The 17736-nt window shown below is 36.5% G+C and overlaps 1 protein-coding gene across 6 annotated transcripts in view; it reads left to right on the top strand.

Annotated features, from left to right (window-relative positions):
- The window catches only part of LOC100871216 (uncharacterized), an 84345-nt gene extending 71809 nt beyond the window's left edge, over nt 1-12536 (top strand). For 5 of the 6 annotated variants that reach the window (XM_086915419.1, XM_086915440.1, XM_012483665.3 and 2 more), the window contains 6 exons: nt 2999-3148; nt 8495-8767; nt 9523-9660; nt 9780-9828; nt 10044-10302; nt 10570-12536. In XM_086915419.1, coding sequence (XP_086771545.1) covers nt 2999-3148; nt 8495-8767; nt 9523-9660; nt 9780-9828; nt 10044-10302; nt 10570-11137 — 1437 coding nt within the window. In that variant the 3' untranslated portion in view covers nt 11138-12536. The remainder of the gene's footprint in view (nt 1-2998; nt 3149-8494; nt 8768-9522; nt 9661-9779; nt 9829-10043; nt 10303-10569) is intronic. The other variant, XM_086915434.1, reaches the window with a different exon arrangement.
- Nucleotides 12537-17736: the final 5200 nt, after the last annotated feature.

Below are 17736 nucleotides of genomic sequence, written 5' to 3'. Positions count from 1 at the left end.
TAGAACCACCATTGATCGAGTAAAATACAGATTTCCATATTCGGAATAATTTCTTTCTCTATATGAAAAAAAAAAAAAAAAAAAAAAAAAAAGATTCGTTGTAACGTTGTATTTATCATTGTTTCTTCGCCAACGAATATTTTATTAATGTAATGTGAAAAAGAACGAAACGATATAGAAACGAATGATTTCCTAACCTATACAAGAAACGTGTCTTCGTATCTTTACGATAGTTTCTCGAACGATTTCAAACTCGGTGGCGCGCCAATTTAAAGTATAATAAGAATCGGATTTCGCCTTTTTGCAAGAAGAAGAAGAAGAAGAGAGTCGTGGAAGATGTTCTTCGCCTGCATTCAGCTCTCTCGCAGAGAAATTATTATTCAGAAAGTCGAATAATAAATATGCGTATAACGATTCTCGAATCGTGCATCCGATATTTTTCAATTAACAATTAAATAATTCGATTCGATAATCTCGTTTAGTACTTGCAGAAATAAATATTTTTCCCCTTTTTAATTTTCTCGGCTTTAATAAATCGCGTCGTGTTGTATCCTATTTAAAGAAACTCGACTTATCCCGTCTACACTCTTATAATAATAATTTTGTTTATTTATTTAGAGAGAGAGAGAGAGAGAGAGAGAGAGCATCGATAAAGAGAAATGAAACGAGCTACGGAAAAAGAAAATGATAATTCTGCCTCTTAAAAAAAAAAAAAAAAAAAACAGAGTGGTTCACGGAGGAAGGTGTTGAATACACTTGATGAGCGTTGATCTGTGCCGATGATAGGTGACAAATCTGGGCTAAGCTGCGCTGATTTACGAGGGTTGAATCGGGGAAACGGTGCACGCTCGGTTTAGCCTCGGACAAACAAACAAGATAATGAACGAGAACGAACGTAATAAATTGTCCCTCTCCTCCTCCTCCTCCTCCTCCTCCTCCGGGTATTGAGAACAATTTATACTCTACATAATAGGGATATCGATATCTTTTAAAAACTTGAGCCGCGGAACGAATTTTCGCGCCGAGCACGGAAATCCCGATCATTTTAAATCGGAACGAAGGAAATAAATTCCGATCGTTTACACGAGATTGTATCTTCTCTATTTCGCGACAACCGGATTATCCCCCGAAGTGAAGGGCGAAGTGAGAAAAATTACCGATCGAGATGGATAGATATCGGCGGAGGAGATGTGTCGTTTAATAAATGGCAAATAGAATCACAGAGAATCGACGGAAATACCGGTTGTTCAACGGTGCTAAATATGCACGCGAACCCGTTCTTGGACAGTTTTAAATCCCACACACACGATCGATCCCCGATGCCGATTTTAGAACCTGGTGTCTCTATTCCGCGTGTATAAACCGATCTGACCTGGATACAAACCGTGTTTTCAGTCCCCCCCCCCCCCCCTCCCCCAAGGCCTTTTCATATTCGACTCGAACTTTAATTTAACACACCTTCCCTTCGATTCTATTTCTCTTTTTCTATTTTAGGATCGATAGATCTCTACCTGATCCCTCCCAATTGGATGGAGGGGGGGGGGGAATCCATCAGTTTCTTTGTGTTTTTTTTTTTTTTTTTTTTTTTTCGGTCTCGATAGGCCGAGTTTAAGAATTAACTTTAAGAATCGATCGACACGATCTATTTTCGTTCACGTTCGCTTCAAGCACGGTGTTCGTGTGTTCAGATTATTATAGCTGGATTATTATAGCGTCGAGAAGGAGTTAAAAATCGGTTGACATCTCGACGGGATATTGTAAATATCCACGAAGAAAATTGCAAAACGATATTTTTAACGTTAAAAATGAGATTTATAAACCTATCAATCACTTTCTCCTCTACAATCATCCGTCCGCAAATTCTGCACTTTACTTAGCAGCAAATACACCGGCAAAGTCAACAGGTGTTGCAACAAATCAAGTTTCAAGTCTCTACCGTAAACACACTTTCTAATCTTTTGAATTAGTAAATTTCATTGCTCCCTGCCAGATGCTAGGAAATAATATTAGAACCGCGATCAAAATTACTTTTGCCTGGACAAGGGAGAAATAAACGTGTATTGAAAATTATTACGATATTATTGTCTCTACTATATATCAATATATATCCTTTCCAATACGAAGAAAGAAAAAAGAAACGTACACAAGAAAGAAATAATTTATCCAACGGACAAATCATCTTATTTTCAAAAGTTACCAGATTTTATTCCTAACCTCCCCTAGTTCCTCCCCCCACCACGTGATATTCCAAGCACGTGTGCAACTCGAGAGCAGTGAAATCTTCTTCTTCTTCTTCTTCTTTCTCCTCCCCGTATCGACTCCCCAAGAAAGAAGAAAGGTGTGTAACAAGCTTCAAGGCACGAAAAAAAAGAAAAAAAAAAAAAAAGAATCACAACGGTCAGAGAACGAGAGTGTGTGTAGCCTATGCTCGTCGAGTGCTTCATTGACTTTCATGACAGATCTGCACATAGTAGCCGGCTCAGGCGTCCAAGCGGAAATACATATTTTATCCGGCGGTGTTCGGGAAGCACCGCTTAAGAATTCGATCATCTCCACGATCTTCGTGTATATCTTCGTGTCCAACATGTGTGTGTGCGCGGCATATAACGGCTCTATAACGGCTCGTGTTGTGTGGCATGCCAGTTTTCGGGGTAATTAATGAAGAGCGACACAACGTCGCGTGCCCTTATCCGCACACCTATGAATTAACTATGTCGGGTCCTCAATTTTCAACGTTCTTGATTTTCTCGTATATACATATATATATATATGTGTATGTATCTATATATGTGTGCGTGTATACGCGCGCGTGTGAGAGCGAGCGTATACCCATCGAGGAATATTTGTCAAGGACGAGTTTTGTCGGTCATGTCCCCCACGCCAGTGTTGTAACCGGTTTGCCTCGGTTTAATGGTCGATTTGCAAGCGTCAAAAGTTTTCGACGGATCGTTTAGCCCCTTCATTAACGGCCGCCCTTCTCGCTTTTGTTTTTTCGCAGGTGGTTCTGTCAGCGTGCAGCACGTACTTCGACACGATTTTGTCCCAGTACGAGGAGAAGGACCCCATTGTCATAATGCGGGACGTCAAGTTCTCAGACATCAAAGTGCTGGTCGAGTTCATGTACAAGGGAGAGATTAACATCGACCATGTGAGTGATCTGTAACTTTTTGTAACGGGTTGATACACAACGATGGGATCAAATATAAAGCATGGGTGTGTAGTAGTGGTGTGGTGTATAGCGGCGATCGAACGGATAGATTTCGAAACTTTTGCGATGAATTCGATTTAAAAAAAAATTTATTTATCGAATCGAAATTTGCCTTGATTCGGTTGATAGCGTTCGTTTAACCGTGCCGTTTTTCCACGATTTCGATTTTCACAATTATTTTTAATAATAATTTCAACCTGTATTATTATTCAGCCATAATTTATGCTCGACGAGTTTTAATTTTGAAATTTCGATTTTGATTCATTCACGCTTTCTTTTCGTTTGTAACATCGAAGTATTTCTCGATTATTATTATTATTTATATTATAAATTATTACGCCGTAATTTCAAAGATATAAATTCCAGAAAGTGAGGTTAAGTAATGTAAAAAAAAAAGGAAAAACAGTTAGGATTCGAAACATTGCTGTTAAATTAAATGTAAATATAATATATTAAATTTCGCGTAATTAAATTTTGTTTCAAGTTTGATATTATAAAAATGAAATGGAACGTGATAATGAAACACTTGACTGGAAAAAAAATGAGAAGGAACGGGATAAGAGAATGTCTACTGCACGTGCAAATACTTTTTACAATCATTGCACGTACTCGAATTCTGTCACAAATTGTGTCCATTTCAGAATTCGAAATCATCCTGCGTAATTGCGAGGATTTAATAAGAAAATATCATTTTTCGTGATCGAATCTTACGGGATAAACCTTTCATTAAGTATTTCATTAAATTTCACTAGATTTTGTGAATTTAATACTTGGCACAAGTTTTAATCCATCCAAGTTCGAATATCTCAGATTTCTAAAGTACTTACTACAAGATTCGAAACTATCCAATCAGATTCGAACTTACTTGCGATATCGTATAGGGCGTAGTAAAAAAAAATAGTAATAAGACTAGTAAAAATAAAAAAATAACTGCAAATTTTCTATTTTTGTCTATTCTTGTAAAATAATCTTCGAAGAATTTAATACCATATCTATTTCATCGGTTATTTAATTTTTTTTTAAAAGAGTTTAAAAATCGTTCTGCTTGAATTATGTTCAATTAACTTGTCACATTTTGTTAAATATCAAGATCAGATTATCTTTCAATTTCAATTTTAATTATGGAATCAAAAAAAAAAGTCTGTTGGTGCTAAATCAGGAGAGTAAAAAACGATGTTACTGATATGTGTGCAGATGCATATAATGCAACAGTTTTTACCTTAAAAAGGAATTTCTGTACAAAACCACGCTCTTTACTTTCCTGGTTTGGCACTACCAGACTTTTTCATACCATAATTAAAATTCAAATTGAAATGTACATTGAAATTAAATTATACGAATTCTTCAAAGATTAGAGGAAAAAGAATTTTAAAATTTGCACTCTTACGTATTATCATTACTTCGCATTTTTCGACTAGTCTCATTATTTTCGATTTTACAGATCAAAGCAAATATAAAAGTTCATGTACAAAAATATCAATCAAGTCTTATTTATTATTAAGTTATAAGACGAGATTTAAATTTGTCTTAGATGAAACAAGACGAGAAGAAAATACAGGTACAACGACGAAGACAGAGCAATTTCTTTTCATCTCGTTTCGTCTAACGACAAATTTCTCAATAGCTTTTATAATTCAATAATATGAATGAACTTCGAATCGAAATTTTTATATTTGTTTTCATTTCTAGAATTTCTAATAATTCAACATTTGAAAAGTTTCTTACGAATGTATATTAATATTCTTTATTAACATATATTTGATCCTATCGTAAGTCTAACCTTACCTTATACCGAACGCGAATCGAAAAGACAGTTAGATGGAGGACATTGTTGAAGCGTTGACTTTCGAGAAACGAGACTGGCCAACCGTTCGAACGTCGAAATTAAAACTGATTAAAGAAATAAAGTCCGCGGAACGTAGACTCTTTCGCCTCTTCTCAGACACGATGAATGACTTATTTACATCGTGGACATTTATGAGGGCACTTGTGTCTCGCTGACGGAGGGAAAAATATCGCGGGGGACAGGGCGGGAATGCGGCTGGCCTCAATTTATTAATAATTGAAGATTCTTGCTCTTCGATGTTTCGAGCATACCACGCTTCAAAGCGACTCGAACTTCCCGTTAATCCACAGGCAAAAATCCTTGCAAAGATGCAATTTGTTTTGTCAATCGTTTCTTTCTTTGCTCCTATCTTTTCTTTTCTTTTTTTTTTTTTTGTTCTTGCTCGTTGTTATCAAGAGTAATCGAACAAAAGGGAGAAGAACCACTTTGTCGTCCGGAGAAAACCATCGATAAAAATCGGAATGGTAGCATTATTATACCAGTGGTTAATTAACGATCGAAAAAGTTTTTGTTTTCAATAAAGATTCGTTTGAATCTTGCAATTTTTGAATTTTTATGGTTGAAATAACTTTTTAATTATAAAAATATAATCTTTGATGCAAGATTCTTAATTTATTAATTGATATATAACAAAAAAGAACTTTATAGGTTATATTATTACGTTGTAGGTTATAAACAAGTTCTGTTTATTTGGGAATATTTTCAATACGCTCAATTTTTGAGAACAATATTTATCTTGAACTACATATTTTCCATTGTTATACGATACGATACGATTACGATAATTTTTATACATATGCAAGATTCATATTATCTTCTTCTATAAAAAGATCTGTCATTAAACAAAGAACCCATTGAATTTTATAACCTCTAAGCATAGCGATGAAATAATTCAATATAGAATCGCATAATTAATCTATCACTTTATTACTCGCAAATAATCACGTAAAAAACTAACAAAATTTATGTCATAGACGAATCAAATAGCGAAAAATTTCATCGATACGTTCTCGCAAAAATCGACACTGTTATTCTCGTTACCAGATACCTAGTTTCTTTTCGCTGTTACAACAATTCGACATCGTCCCTTACGAAAGCAAGGAGTATCATACGAAGCCTGAGAGATGTCGTGGTATACCGTTTCGGATGACTCACGAAATATATGAAGTCGAACGTGTGTCGTTTAAACGTGCAAGAATCGTCGTATTCAGGTTGTGAAGAGAATCCCGAGAGCAAGCAACGGGTTCTCTCTCTCTCTCTCTCTCTCTCTCTCTCTCGATTCTTCCGTGTTTCTAGTCGTGATCAAGCGCGCAGTTAGATTCACGAGAGCTTTCTCCATGGTGGCGCTGCGGTGGGCACGATTTGCCTGCGAAAAATCCGGCTCTGGTGAAAATATGTTCACGGCGTATCGTCTCGAAGATCCGTCGATGTGTTCGATCGATCGTGGCCTTTGGTTAAGAGTTTTCTTAAGCTCGGCGATCGGATTTAAACGAGGTCGGAGGCCGCGTTGTTGTTTTTTCCATTCGTTTTCTTGCGCACGAAGTTAGAAACACGAAAGACAGAGCCACAGACAAAGATCGAAGACAACGAGGATGGTGGTGACGTTTGTTTCTGAAATACACATTATTCCCGGTACGCTGGCTGCCGGAGACGCTGACCCACATAAGCATTTTTCCAATTCCATTCGTGGCTGATAGAAAGCCGCGGAGAATCGTTTGTGTAGAAAGTTCTCTATATTATTTAGCATTCTCTCGGTCGTTCGGCTATTATTACGGTGAAAATTGGCAAATAGTAATCGAACCCTATACCGCGCCGATACGCGATTTCAGATATATCGAATTTTTTTTTTTTCTCTCTCTCTCTCTCTCTCTCCTTCTTTTTATATCGTCTATCCTGTATCTTTCTCCGTGGGCAGCGACGATCCGATTCATTACTCGAATCCCGGCGAATCGAATAGAGATTCGGTCGCTACGAGTATGCTCGCGCAAATTGAAGCGGACAGGATTAATGGAATTACTAATTTTTACCTCTCCGCCACGTGATCACTTTTTCCTCCGGCTTTTTCCTACGGGCTGTCAGAGAATAATTAGATTTACTTAGCTCCGCCTCGAATTTCTTACAGCATCGACTTCTCGCTCTTCCATCGATGTATAATGGTATATCCATGCTGTGTAATAGTATACAAGAGGAATCGAATGTTCCACTCGGGGGAGGGGGAGGGGAACAAGGAATCGCCTGACTCGACTCGAGCTCTTGCCAAAAACGTTGAAACCCGTCGCGCCCCGTATATTATACCATTTATGCCCGTTCCATAGCGGAAATATTGAAAGCGGATCGGTTAGAAATATTGCCGCCGTCTTCCTTGCCTTGGTAACTCTTGCCAGGAATGGTTAAACCACTCGGGCTAATGTCGACGGAAACGAGAGGGAATTCGCTACTTACCTTGATTAGTCGGAGGATATCGAGGATATAGCTGTATCCCAGCTTGCAAAAAAAAAAAAAAAAAAAAAAAGAAAAAATCTACTTTCCACTTGCTACGCAAATTTCGATCCTCTTTGTCCCTGATACGATTCTTTCTGGTCTGGCTACTCCTTTATTACATCGCTCGATAAACTAAATTATAAATATACGTCCAAATTTAATGAAAAACAATTTGCAAATGGTTGATCTTTTTATTTTTTTTTTTAATCCACATTTGTTTGTCGAATATTTCAAATTGTAAAATTCGTTGTAAAAAGTATTTTGTCCAGCACACGTATGTACGAGTAAAGTAAAGAAAAAGGATTTTTATAAAAGATATGAGTTATTTAAAGGAAACCTGTGTAATATAATATACAATAAAGCATGATGTTATAAAACGGCTTATGCACGTTTTACTATTCTACAATTTACTCAATGCGGATATGACAATTCATGATTTATTTAATTCTTTGAAGAATAATGTAACACGAAAACAACTTTTTACTATGCAATTATCTCGTATTATTTTCTTGCCGTTAATGTTGCCTCGACAATTAACGAAAAGATCGCAGTTTTGATCATTATTTTTATTCTTTCTCGCGCGCCATTGAAATATAAATATTTTTCTGTTTAATTACACCGTGGCAAATTCCACAATTTCTTTGAGCACGATCGACAACATCCATTAGACCAGAAACTTTAAACTACGAGTAACGAATATTAATTCCTATTTACATTTTCTCGGAGATCTTAAAAAGATAAGTGGTCCATCTTTCTCGGAATTACCTTAAATAAATAATATTCGAAGAAGAAGAAGAAGAAGAAAAATCTCGCCCGAAAACGAGGAAGAAGGAGACGATTTTGCAATTCTCGAAGGGGTTAAGGGACAAAGAGATCCGTGAAAGGAGGAAATTCTTCGCGTCTTTGTTTTGTTTGCCGGATTGATTAAAGTCGTCGTCGTCGTGCGTTGGATGTTTCAGACGAGATTGTCGTCCCTGTTGAAAACCGCGGAGGATTTGCACATCAAGGGTTTGGCCGAGGTAAGCTGGCGTAGCGATTCGACGCAAAATGATCTAGGAAATAGCGGTCACAGTCCTGGGGCGGCGACTCCAGGTGTCGAGACGGTCCTCAGGGAAGGAGACGCCGACGAACCGCCACCTCCAAAGCAGAGACGCAGAGGGCGCCCGCCTCTGGACGATCCACCCTCGTCTCATGATGTCTTCACACCGAAAATCACATGTATCACCGGAAATGTACGTCAAGTATGGTTCAGCTGTTTCATTTATCGTAATATCTCTGCTAGTGATTGTCGATTGAAAGATCAAAGACAATTTCTTCTTCTTTTCTGTCTCTATTTATCTCTGTTTATCTAATATCTTTGACTCTTAGTAACTTGCGCTTAACTAACTTCTATTCTAGAAATCTAGCTTAGATTAACAATAATAATAATAATAATAATAATAATAATAATACTTGTGTTTATTTTTTTATTCATATCTCTTATTTTTTCAAGGTTCAATTTTCAAACTATCCTCTTTCTAAATGGTAATTTACTCGATCAGAAACGTCACATTTTAAAAGATTTCGACATTTTTATGAATTATTCGGTCAATGAAAGGTAATCAATTGGTGTTTGATTCAGAAGAATATAGTAGATGCGATGATATATTAATGCCAGATAAATTTTTTCCTACATCATTGCTTGTGTATCTATTTATTTGTTTAATCCTCGCTATAAATTGTTGGTGGCACACTTTGACTTCGTTTTAAAAATTTATTATAAATAATTCCTATAAATAATAACCATTATTTATGGGCATTCACCTTTTGTAATATATTACAAAACTTGTACTATGCACATAATATAATATATATATATATATATATATATCCATAATGAAATCTCATGAACGAGATTTGACAAGGATCGTTTTTATTATTATCAACTGTTCAATTTTTTGTTTTCGCCGTTAATCCTTCTCGATGCAACACCGATCGCAATCGACAGTCACCGAGAGATTTCTTTGACGCGCCTGTTCAAACCTCCTCGATTTCCCAGGAGGAAATGATGAGCGAAGGCGGTGACCACGAGAGTTGGGACGACGAAATGATGATGAACGAAAATAACGAAACGCCACTGCCGGTGGTAAGGATACCCTACATTCACTCACCTATCTTCAATCTTTGATAAATCAACTTGATCAATAATTTGCCATCGTTGTTGACAAATCGTTTCTTTTTTTTTTTTCCCATCCTTTTTTGCAGCTATCGTACATGTCCAAGGATGACAACGCGTCCGACCAGGAAAAGAAAGGTACGTGACACACAAAGGTCGATCGATACCAAAGTAGTCGTGATTAGGCGTTACAACGGAGGATGATGATGATGATGATGATGATGATGATGATGATGATGATGATGATGATGATGATGATGAGATACACGACACACAGAACAGACAGCTATGCAAAGGTGCGCAGGCTGTTGCGGTAGGCGCGAAGAATTTAACGTGGTTTGATTTTGCTGCAGCGCCTACCACTCCCTCGAATTCCAACGCCACGAACCCATCGATCCCCGAGCAATTCCGAGACGTCGTGAAGATGAACGATTACCTGACGACGGGACGCCGCCAAGAGTTCTGGGAGGAGCCGTTCACGCGACGCGTTATGGACGCCATTAAGAGCAAAGAACTGGAAATGAAGACTGCCGCCGAGATACTCGGCGTGTCCTACGGAACCCTCTACGGCAGATATCGCGACAGTTATGGTTGCCTTAAACATCCGTACAGGTAATAATATGGAGCGACGATTAACTCGACGATTATTTTTAATCGCCACTTTTGACTTGTTGCACAACAGTCAAGTTTCCAATTTGTTTTTCGAAACGTGAGAGAAAAGAGAGCTTGGAGAAAAGCTTGGAAAATTTTTCCTGGATATATATATATAAAATATTTTAGGTGAAATCGTGCATTAACCCGCTTTCATCGGTCTAATCTATTTTCCATTCGAGAAGAAAAATACAAGATGGTTAAAACGGTTGACGAATTTGTTCGCAGAGTAAGGGACTTTTGGTCAGAGCCGGGGCCGGCGGAGGTGTTAGCCAAACTACGAAGAAAGGAGATCACGTTGTTCCGTGCAGCCGAGTTCCTTAATGTGACCGTCCATACGTTGGCAACCTATCTGTCGACGCTACAAGGCCCGGACAGAATTTCGTTGGCCGGCGACTTGAGCGTTGCGTCGGGCGCGATCGACGGGAACAACGAGACGGCCGAGAACAACGAGTCCGTGAACGACATCTTGCAAAAGATCAACGCGAACGCGGCGACCACAGCGACACCTACCACCTCGACACCTATCAAGAGAGAAGGAGGCGGTTACATCGAGGTGCCGACGCCCGTCCCGAAACCAGCGACCTCTGTGCTCGAGAACAATCCAGACATCACGATCGTAAAGACGGAGAGCATGCCTCGCAAGCGGGAGTACGCGAAAGTCTCGAACACGGAGAACAACAATGCGAAACTGATGAGTGGTGGCGCTGTGAGCGAGGTGACGCAACAACAGCAACAGCAGCAGCAAAAGATCACCGATCCGTTGTCGTTGAACAATGACAACAGCAAACCCTAACTATTCAGGCCTTATCTGCAACCGGCAAATCCCCGTGCACCGAGCGCTAACTACAGATCCGATCTGTGCCCTCGAAGATTCTACTCGAACGTGTTTACTCGCTTCCTTACGAATTTTCATTTGAAGTAGAAGAAGAGGATGGTGAAACGCGTTGTCCATGTAATTATTTTCTCCGTCGTGATATCATCGACAGTTTTGCCCTTCGTTCCGTTCCGTGGCGCTCCACCCAGCCCGCGCCATTCATTGTAGCTTTAGACAATCTCGCGTGTACGATCGTCGATCATCGTGGCATAGGTTGAGGAGTTGCGTCCAACGTTGGGCAAAACTGGGCCGCGAGTAAACGAGGGTTAATATAACGGATCTAAACGGCATACATTGTCGACGAAAACCTCGCGAGGCGAGGATTTGTGTTCGGTGATCCTGCCTTCCTCCGGGATCCGGCTCGATTTCTATCCCGTTGCACGAAAGCAACGCAAGCCGCGTATATTTTCCGAATGAAACGAACAGAGTGCGTCGAACTATAGAGAACGATTCCTTCTTAAGAGTTAGTACCTAGCGATATACGGTTCTTCGTTACTTCAAAATTGGTTCGCTTAATCCAAAGTCGGTAGCGATTATTGATCGTGTTTGGCCTTCGTGACAAGGAACAAACAAAGAAGAAAGGGAAAAACAAAAAGGAAGAAGAGAAATGAATGAAAGAAAGAAAGAAAGAAAGAAAGAAAGAAAGAAACGTGTAATAAAGTTCAATCGAAGTTCCTTTTGAATAACGATGTAGGGTGTATCGCGAAAAGAATGCCTAGACTATTTTCTGCCGCATGTGTCTGTATGGTAGCACGTAAAGAGCGACAATATTAATATTCACCCGTAGACCCGTCAGTATAGCGATCCCAGAGTAACAGTCCTTCGAGAATAGATATGTTTCTCGTGCGGTTGTTCGTTTTCAAACAAATATTGCACGAGCGTATATTTCAACGATTGTATGAAAATACACTTTTGCAACGGGAGCCTTAAATCCTTTGAGTGCTAAAAACATTTTACATATTTGCGATTTATGCCGAAAGATTAATCGTTAGATTATATATTGTACATCGATCATTTATTTCAAAGCATATCGCACGATGTCGAAATTTATCTTTTGTTTCGATCGGTGTGATCTGTCACAGTCTCAAGGGATTATTCATCCGCGGAGACGATCTTTTCCTCGCTAGGAATCCTCGATGATTATTCTGCAGCAACGTAAAACGTTGAAACGCGGAAAATTCATTGCGTAAAGAAATATGTATAATCAGTACAATTCTATTTTCTTTTTTTCTTTCGCTCACTTTCTATCTCTACTTTTCTCTCTGTCTCCCTTTCACTCTGTTTTTAAAACAGTATAATATAGAATTTATATATTGCACTTATATAGATGATATTTTTTTAGAAAAAAAAAAAAAATTCGTTTAAGCGTATACGCGAGCTTTCTTTCCTCCTTTTTTGTTTTTTTTTTTAATTTTTTATTTCTTTTCTTTTTTTTTTTTTTTTTTTTTTTTTTATGTATATACATATTACGTTGTTGATATTTTAAGTGGCTTTTATACAAGCAATTGCTGATCGATATCAAAGATCGCTTTAAAAGAAGATACACGTATAACGTCCATTGTAAATATTGGTGCAATAGCAAGACCTAAAATTAATCTTATTTGTCACAAAGAGTGCGTTTAATCGCTATTTTAAAGAAAGAAAGAAAAAAAATGCAAAGACAAAGGTGAAACGAAGAAGGGACATACATAGTTTTTGTGTCGTGCAATTGTGTTCGTATCTTCTGGCCGAAAAAGTGAGGTTAGAAGATACGAAAAGGAATTAAAAAAAAAACGAGGGAAGATAATTCGAAAGATATATTCATATGACGATTCCCGTTAATCAATCGATAATGCCTTGTTGGTACGTACCAACTTGCGAAATTTACGTTTAAATTTTACTTTCATAAAGAAAAAAAAAAATTGTTCGAGACATAGTTGTTTATGTCTAAGCGAGGCTAGACGTGAAACGAAAAATTAAAAGTCGCACGTGCGCAATATTAAACCGTACTCCACGAGATATTTCAACTGGAAAAACTTTGAGTATTCCTGTTCGCTGAAGGTAACAAAGCAAAACAAAACAAAACAAAACAAAACAAACAAACAAAAACACTAAGTAAGAAGTAATAGTATAGTAGAGGTATTCTCGATATGATATTTTTCGACGATATAAGACTTAGTTACGTTGAGAGGACTCATGCAGAGAGGGTACTTGTAAAGTAATCCAGAGGAAAATGGTGTATTTGTGAAAAACAGGACGCACACAAAGGAAGAACACACAGTGTCGTAGAGAAGGGTAGTAATGAGGAGAGATCGAAATGATTAAAAAAAAAAAAAAAAAAAAAAAAAGTGGTATTGTGAAGTGTGTACATACAGAAGAAGCGTAGGTTAAAATAGAACGATAAAATGCGTGAAAATGTGAGCACGTAAAAATATTATACATATACATATATACATATATCTCTTTTTCTCTAGAGGAAATTCTAAAATCGACTGACTATTAATGATAAAGATGTTCTTTAAACGATAAACTGCTCCATGAGCAAAGGAAAAATAGCGTTATATATTTGCGTTTTCTGATTTCTTCTTCTTTTTTTTTTTTTTTTTCTTTTCTTTTTTCTTTGTTTTTATTAAATATTTGTTTATCCCAGTCGGATCTAAGAACGAATGATAATCTTTTTGATTACTTTACGAGTGCTCTGGACCGACTATTTTACCATGTATAAGTATCATTTTATACGATAACTTTGCACCGTTCGATATTTTAGTCGTAGATTATTATTAGGACACCGTTGATAATATAGATCTGTGTGTTCATTCTTTCACTCATTAATTTAACTAATCCTCAAATTTCATTATAAAATATATCTCTCTCACTCCCTCTCTCTTTCACTTCCTTCTCTCACTCTGTCGTTCATTATTATTATAATTAATTATTATTATTATTATTATTATTATTATTATTATTATTATTATTATTATTATTATTATTATTACTACTACTATTATTATTATTATTATTATTATTACTATTATTATTATTATTATTATTATTATTGTTATTATTTCCTTTTTTAAGTAAATTAAGACTAAGACATACCAAATGAGAAATATAAGGACAAGTTTTGTTAGGTTAGTACTATCGCATATCAAGAACGCAAGAATACATGCGCCTGAAGCACTCTGTATTGCCTATGCACGTCCCGGTGAAACGTATCTGGGGCGCACAAGACCACTTTTACTCTAGCAAGAGTATACGACTAGAAGTATTAATATTTAATATTAATAATCAACGCGGATTGTCCAGAATGGATGGTCATGTTTTTGAGGATCAACATCGAGCCATTTTGAACAAAAAGGAACAAACGAATTTAAAAAAAAGAAGACGAAAGAAAGAAAAAAAAAAAAAAAAAAAGAAAAGTGTAACATAAAGAGGAAATTCAACTTTTTTTTTTTTTTTTTTTTTTTTTTTCATTTTTCGGTCATTCGTTGTTTTTGTTTCGTTTTTATTTTTTTTTGTTTTTTATCGGCCAATTGATCCTTGGAAAAATTTCCTACTTTTCTACCGTCCATAAGGACTCCAAGTTTAACATTAGTCTTTTCCTTTTCTTTTCGCAACGTCGCTTTTTTTCCTCCTTTTTATGCAAGACATTTTTTTTTTTTTAAGCGAATCTTCTTCCTCGCGAGAGTACAAATTGCATGGGACTTTTGTTAACCCTGTTGGTGCCATAAACATTTTTCAAAATGTTTGATTTTATTCTGCGCATAACTTGAAACGATTATACACGTTTCATGATACGTACATATGTGTCGGTATTTCCCTATTTGCTTTTGGGCACCAAAACGGTTAACGATTATCTTTGTACGATTTATTAAACGAAATTATCGAATTCGTTTAACGTAATATACATTATATTTCATATTTTTTTTTTCTCATTTTTTTTTTTTTTTTTTTTTTTTATAACGAAGAGATCACGCGTATGCCAAACCGTACGTCTCAAAGACTGATGGCCATTCATTTGGAAGTTCTTGTAATGGTAATCTCATGCCGCGCGACCTTGTGACCGTAACAAGATCGCCGGACTACATCGACATTGTATGGGAAGACGGGACAAGACTAGCCTATTATTGGCGAACGATGCCCGATCGCCGTGTGCATCGTACAATGAGACTAAAAAAATTGATATCATAATTATGTGTCGTTTGATATAAACGAGTAATGAATATAGTATGTATCATCGTTTTATACACAACTTAATTATATCTACGTACACTATGTACATTCCTAGTATACACTATGTCACTGTCACATACATTGCATTACACGCGCATTACAAAAGATTTAAAAAAAAAAAAAACGCATGGACCTATTGTATACGTGTACGCGCGTGTGCATTCGCACGCAGGGATAAGCGTGTACGCGTGCGCATGCACGGACGCGCACGCAGAGACACATACACATATGAATATATTTATAATAATTATTATAGCTATTCCAAAACGGACCACCGCGACATCGACGTACGAAGATCACTTAAAATTACTACAAAATACAAACGCGATAGGAGAAATGGAAGAAAAATAAAAAAAAAAAAAAAAAAAAAATAAAAACAAAAAATAATAATGGAAGTCGGGGAAAAAGAAATATGAGAAACCCTAATCGGCGATTAAAATGCGTATTAAAAAAAATAATGATCGTCGGTTAAATTAATCAGCGTTACATTTCGTTGTTAAGAGAACAGCATCGCCGTTATCAGTGTCTCATGTATAACAACGTAATCGAGTCTCTGTCAATTTTCAATACTCGAGAATTTCCGAGTGTATACGTAATATACAGGAAAGTACGAAGAAAAAACAAAATATAATAAAACACGCATGTATAGCAAAAAAAAAAAAAAAAAAAAGGTTGTTACACTTGAGCACAATAGAGAGAACAAAGTATATGAGTATAGTTTTACACGAAGGCTTTATCGCCCATTTAATTTTATACTTGAGACACGAAGAAAAAGGCTGAAACGGTTAGACGATAAAAACAATTCGAAACCCCTCAGTTCTGCGTTCTCGTTCTTTCTCTCTTTCCGCTGTCCGTGAGAAATGAAAAGTAAAAAAAAAAAAAAAAAAAAAAGAAAAAAAAAAGAACAAAACGAAACAAAATTAGAATTTTCTTTTTTTTCTTTCTCTCTCTTTTACCGATGGTAAATCATCATATGCATGATCATTGCGTACACATACACGCAAGCATTACACGCATGCGCATTCGTATCGCATCCGTTTCGTACAGAAAACTTCCTCTTCCACTGCCTATTCGTCTCCTTTTACTTTTCTCTCTCTTTCTCTTTTCCTCTTTCTCTCTTTCTCTCAATCTCAATTTCTTTCATTTTTAAGATTTTAATTCTCGTTTATTTACTTAATAACATATATACACATATTTTGAAAATCATCGAAAGATGCGATAACGGGCACTGATCGATCGATGGAACGACGTCGCGTTCTCGCTTCTGCGGAATATTGTTTCTCATTAGCCAAAGTTTAGAATTTGTGTTTATCTATAATTTTTTTTCCCTCACGAACCGCGTCTTGTTTTATTCCTTTCATTGTTTTTCTTTCATTGTTCTTTCCATCCATCTTTCTCACTTTTTCTCCCTCTTCCTTTATCGTTTTATCTCTTTTTCTCTTTTTTACACTCATACACATGAACACGGGACATATATGTTTGACATATTATTATATTTACTATTATTTTAATTATAATTTCCCAGAAGTATATATTATCTTTAATAATCGTGGTAATTTTTAGACTAGAAAAACATTATATTAGCGGATAGAGATTAAAATATACATAACAAAATAAAATAAATATATATATAAATATATATATTATATATATATATATATTGATAAAATATTGAGATCGTAATTAGAAATTGGGTCGAGCGCATACAATGCTGAAAGACGATAATGATATTTACGCGTAAGGATGTTAAAAAGGTCGAGCAGATGGATTAAAAGCGGTCTTGGCTAATGTGGCCAAGCTGCTCGCAGAGAATATTCAATGATTGAACAAAAAAAGAAGATCAGTAAATGTAAATGTTTGTAAACAAATTATGAAACATTATTTGTTCAGTGCCTACATATTTACACAGTAACAATAAAGATGAAGATTAGCGAATATTCATTTGTCTCTTTTTTCACCAAAAAAGATACGATTTCGATTCATCGATCGAAACCAGTTGCCGCAAGCGAACCATTAATTAACCATTAAAGTACACGCAGATCGTTAAAAAAGTACCGCAATGCGAACGATCGTTTTCCAGTATTTTTATATAACTGATATACATATTGATATTAAAAATAAATGAGTGAAAAACTGTGTCTTCTTTCGTAGCCTGGCATAATGTCTGTGGACTTAAATTACAATTTAACGTCACTGTCGTCTCGCGGCGAGATCAAAGCGATTCGACCTTTCGAGCCGTCCAGGAAATACAAACATCTCGATACGGCATTCGTTTCATCTCAATTCGCTCTTTTGTCCGAATATTA

This window comes from Apis florea, unplaced genomic scaffold (genome assembly GCF_048593485.1).
Source record: "Apis florea isolate Af1SG1 unplaced genomic scaffold, ASM4859348v1 contig_2153_pilon, whole genome shotgun sequence".
Classification (NCBI taxonomy): domain Eukaryota; kingdom Metazoa; phylum Arthropoda; class Insecta; order Hymenoptera; family Apidae; genus Apis; species Apis florea.
This window is presented reverse-complemented; position numbering and strand designations above follow the sequence as displayed.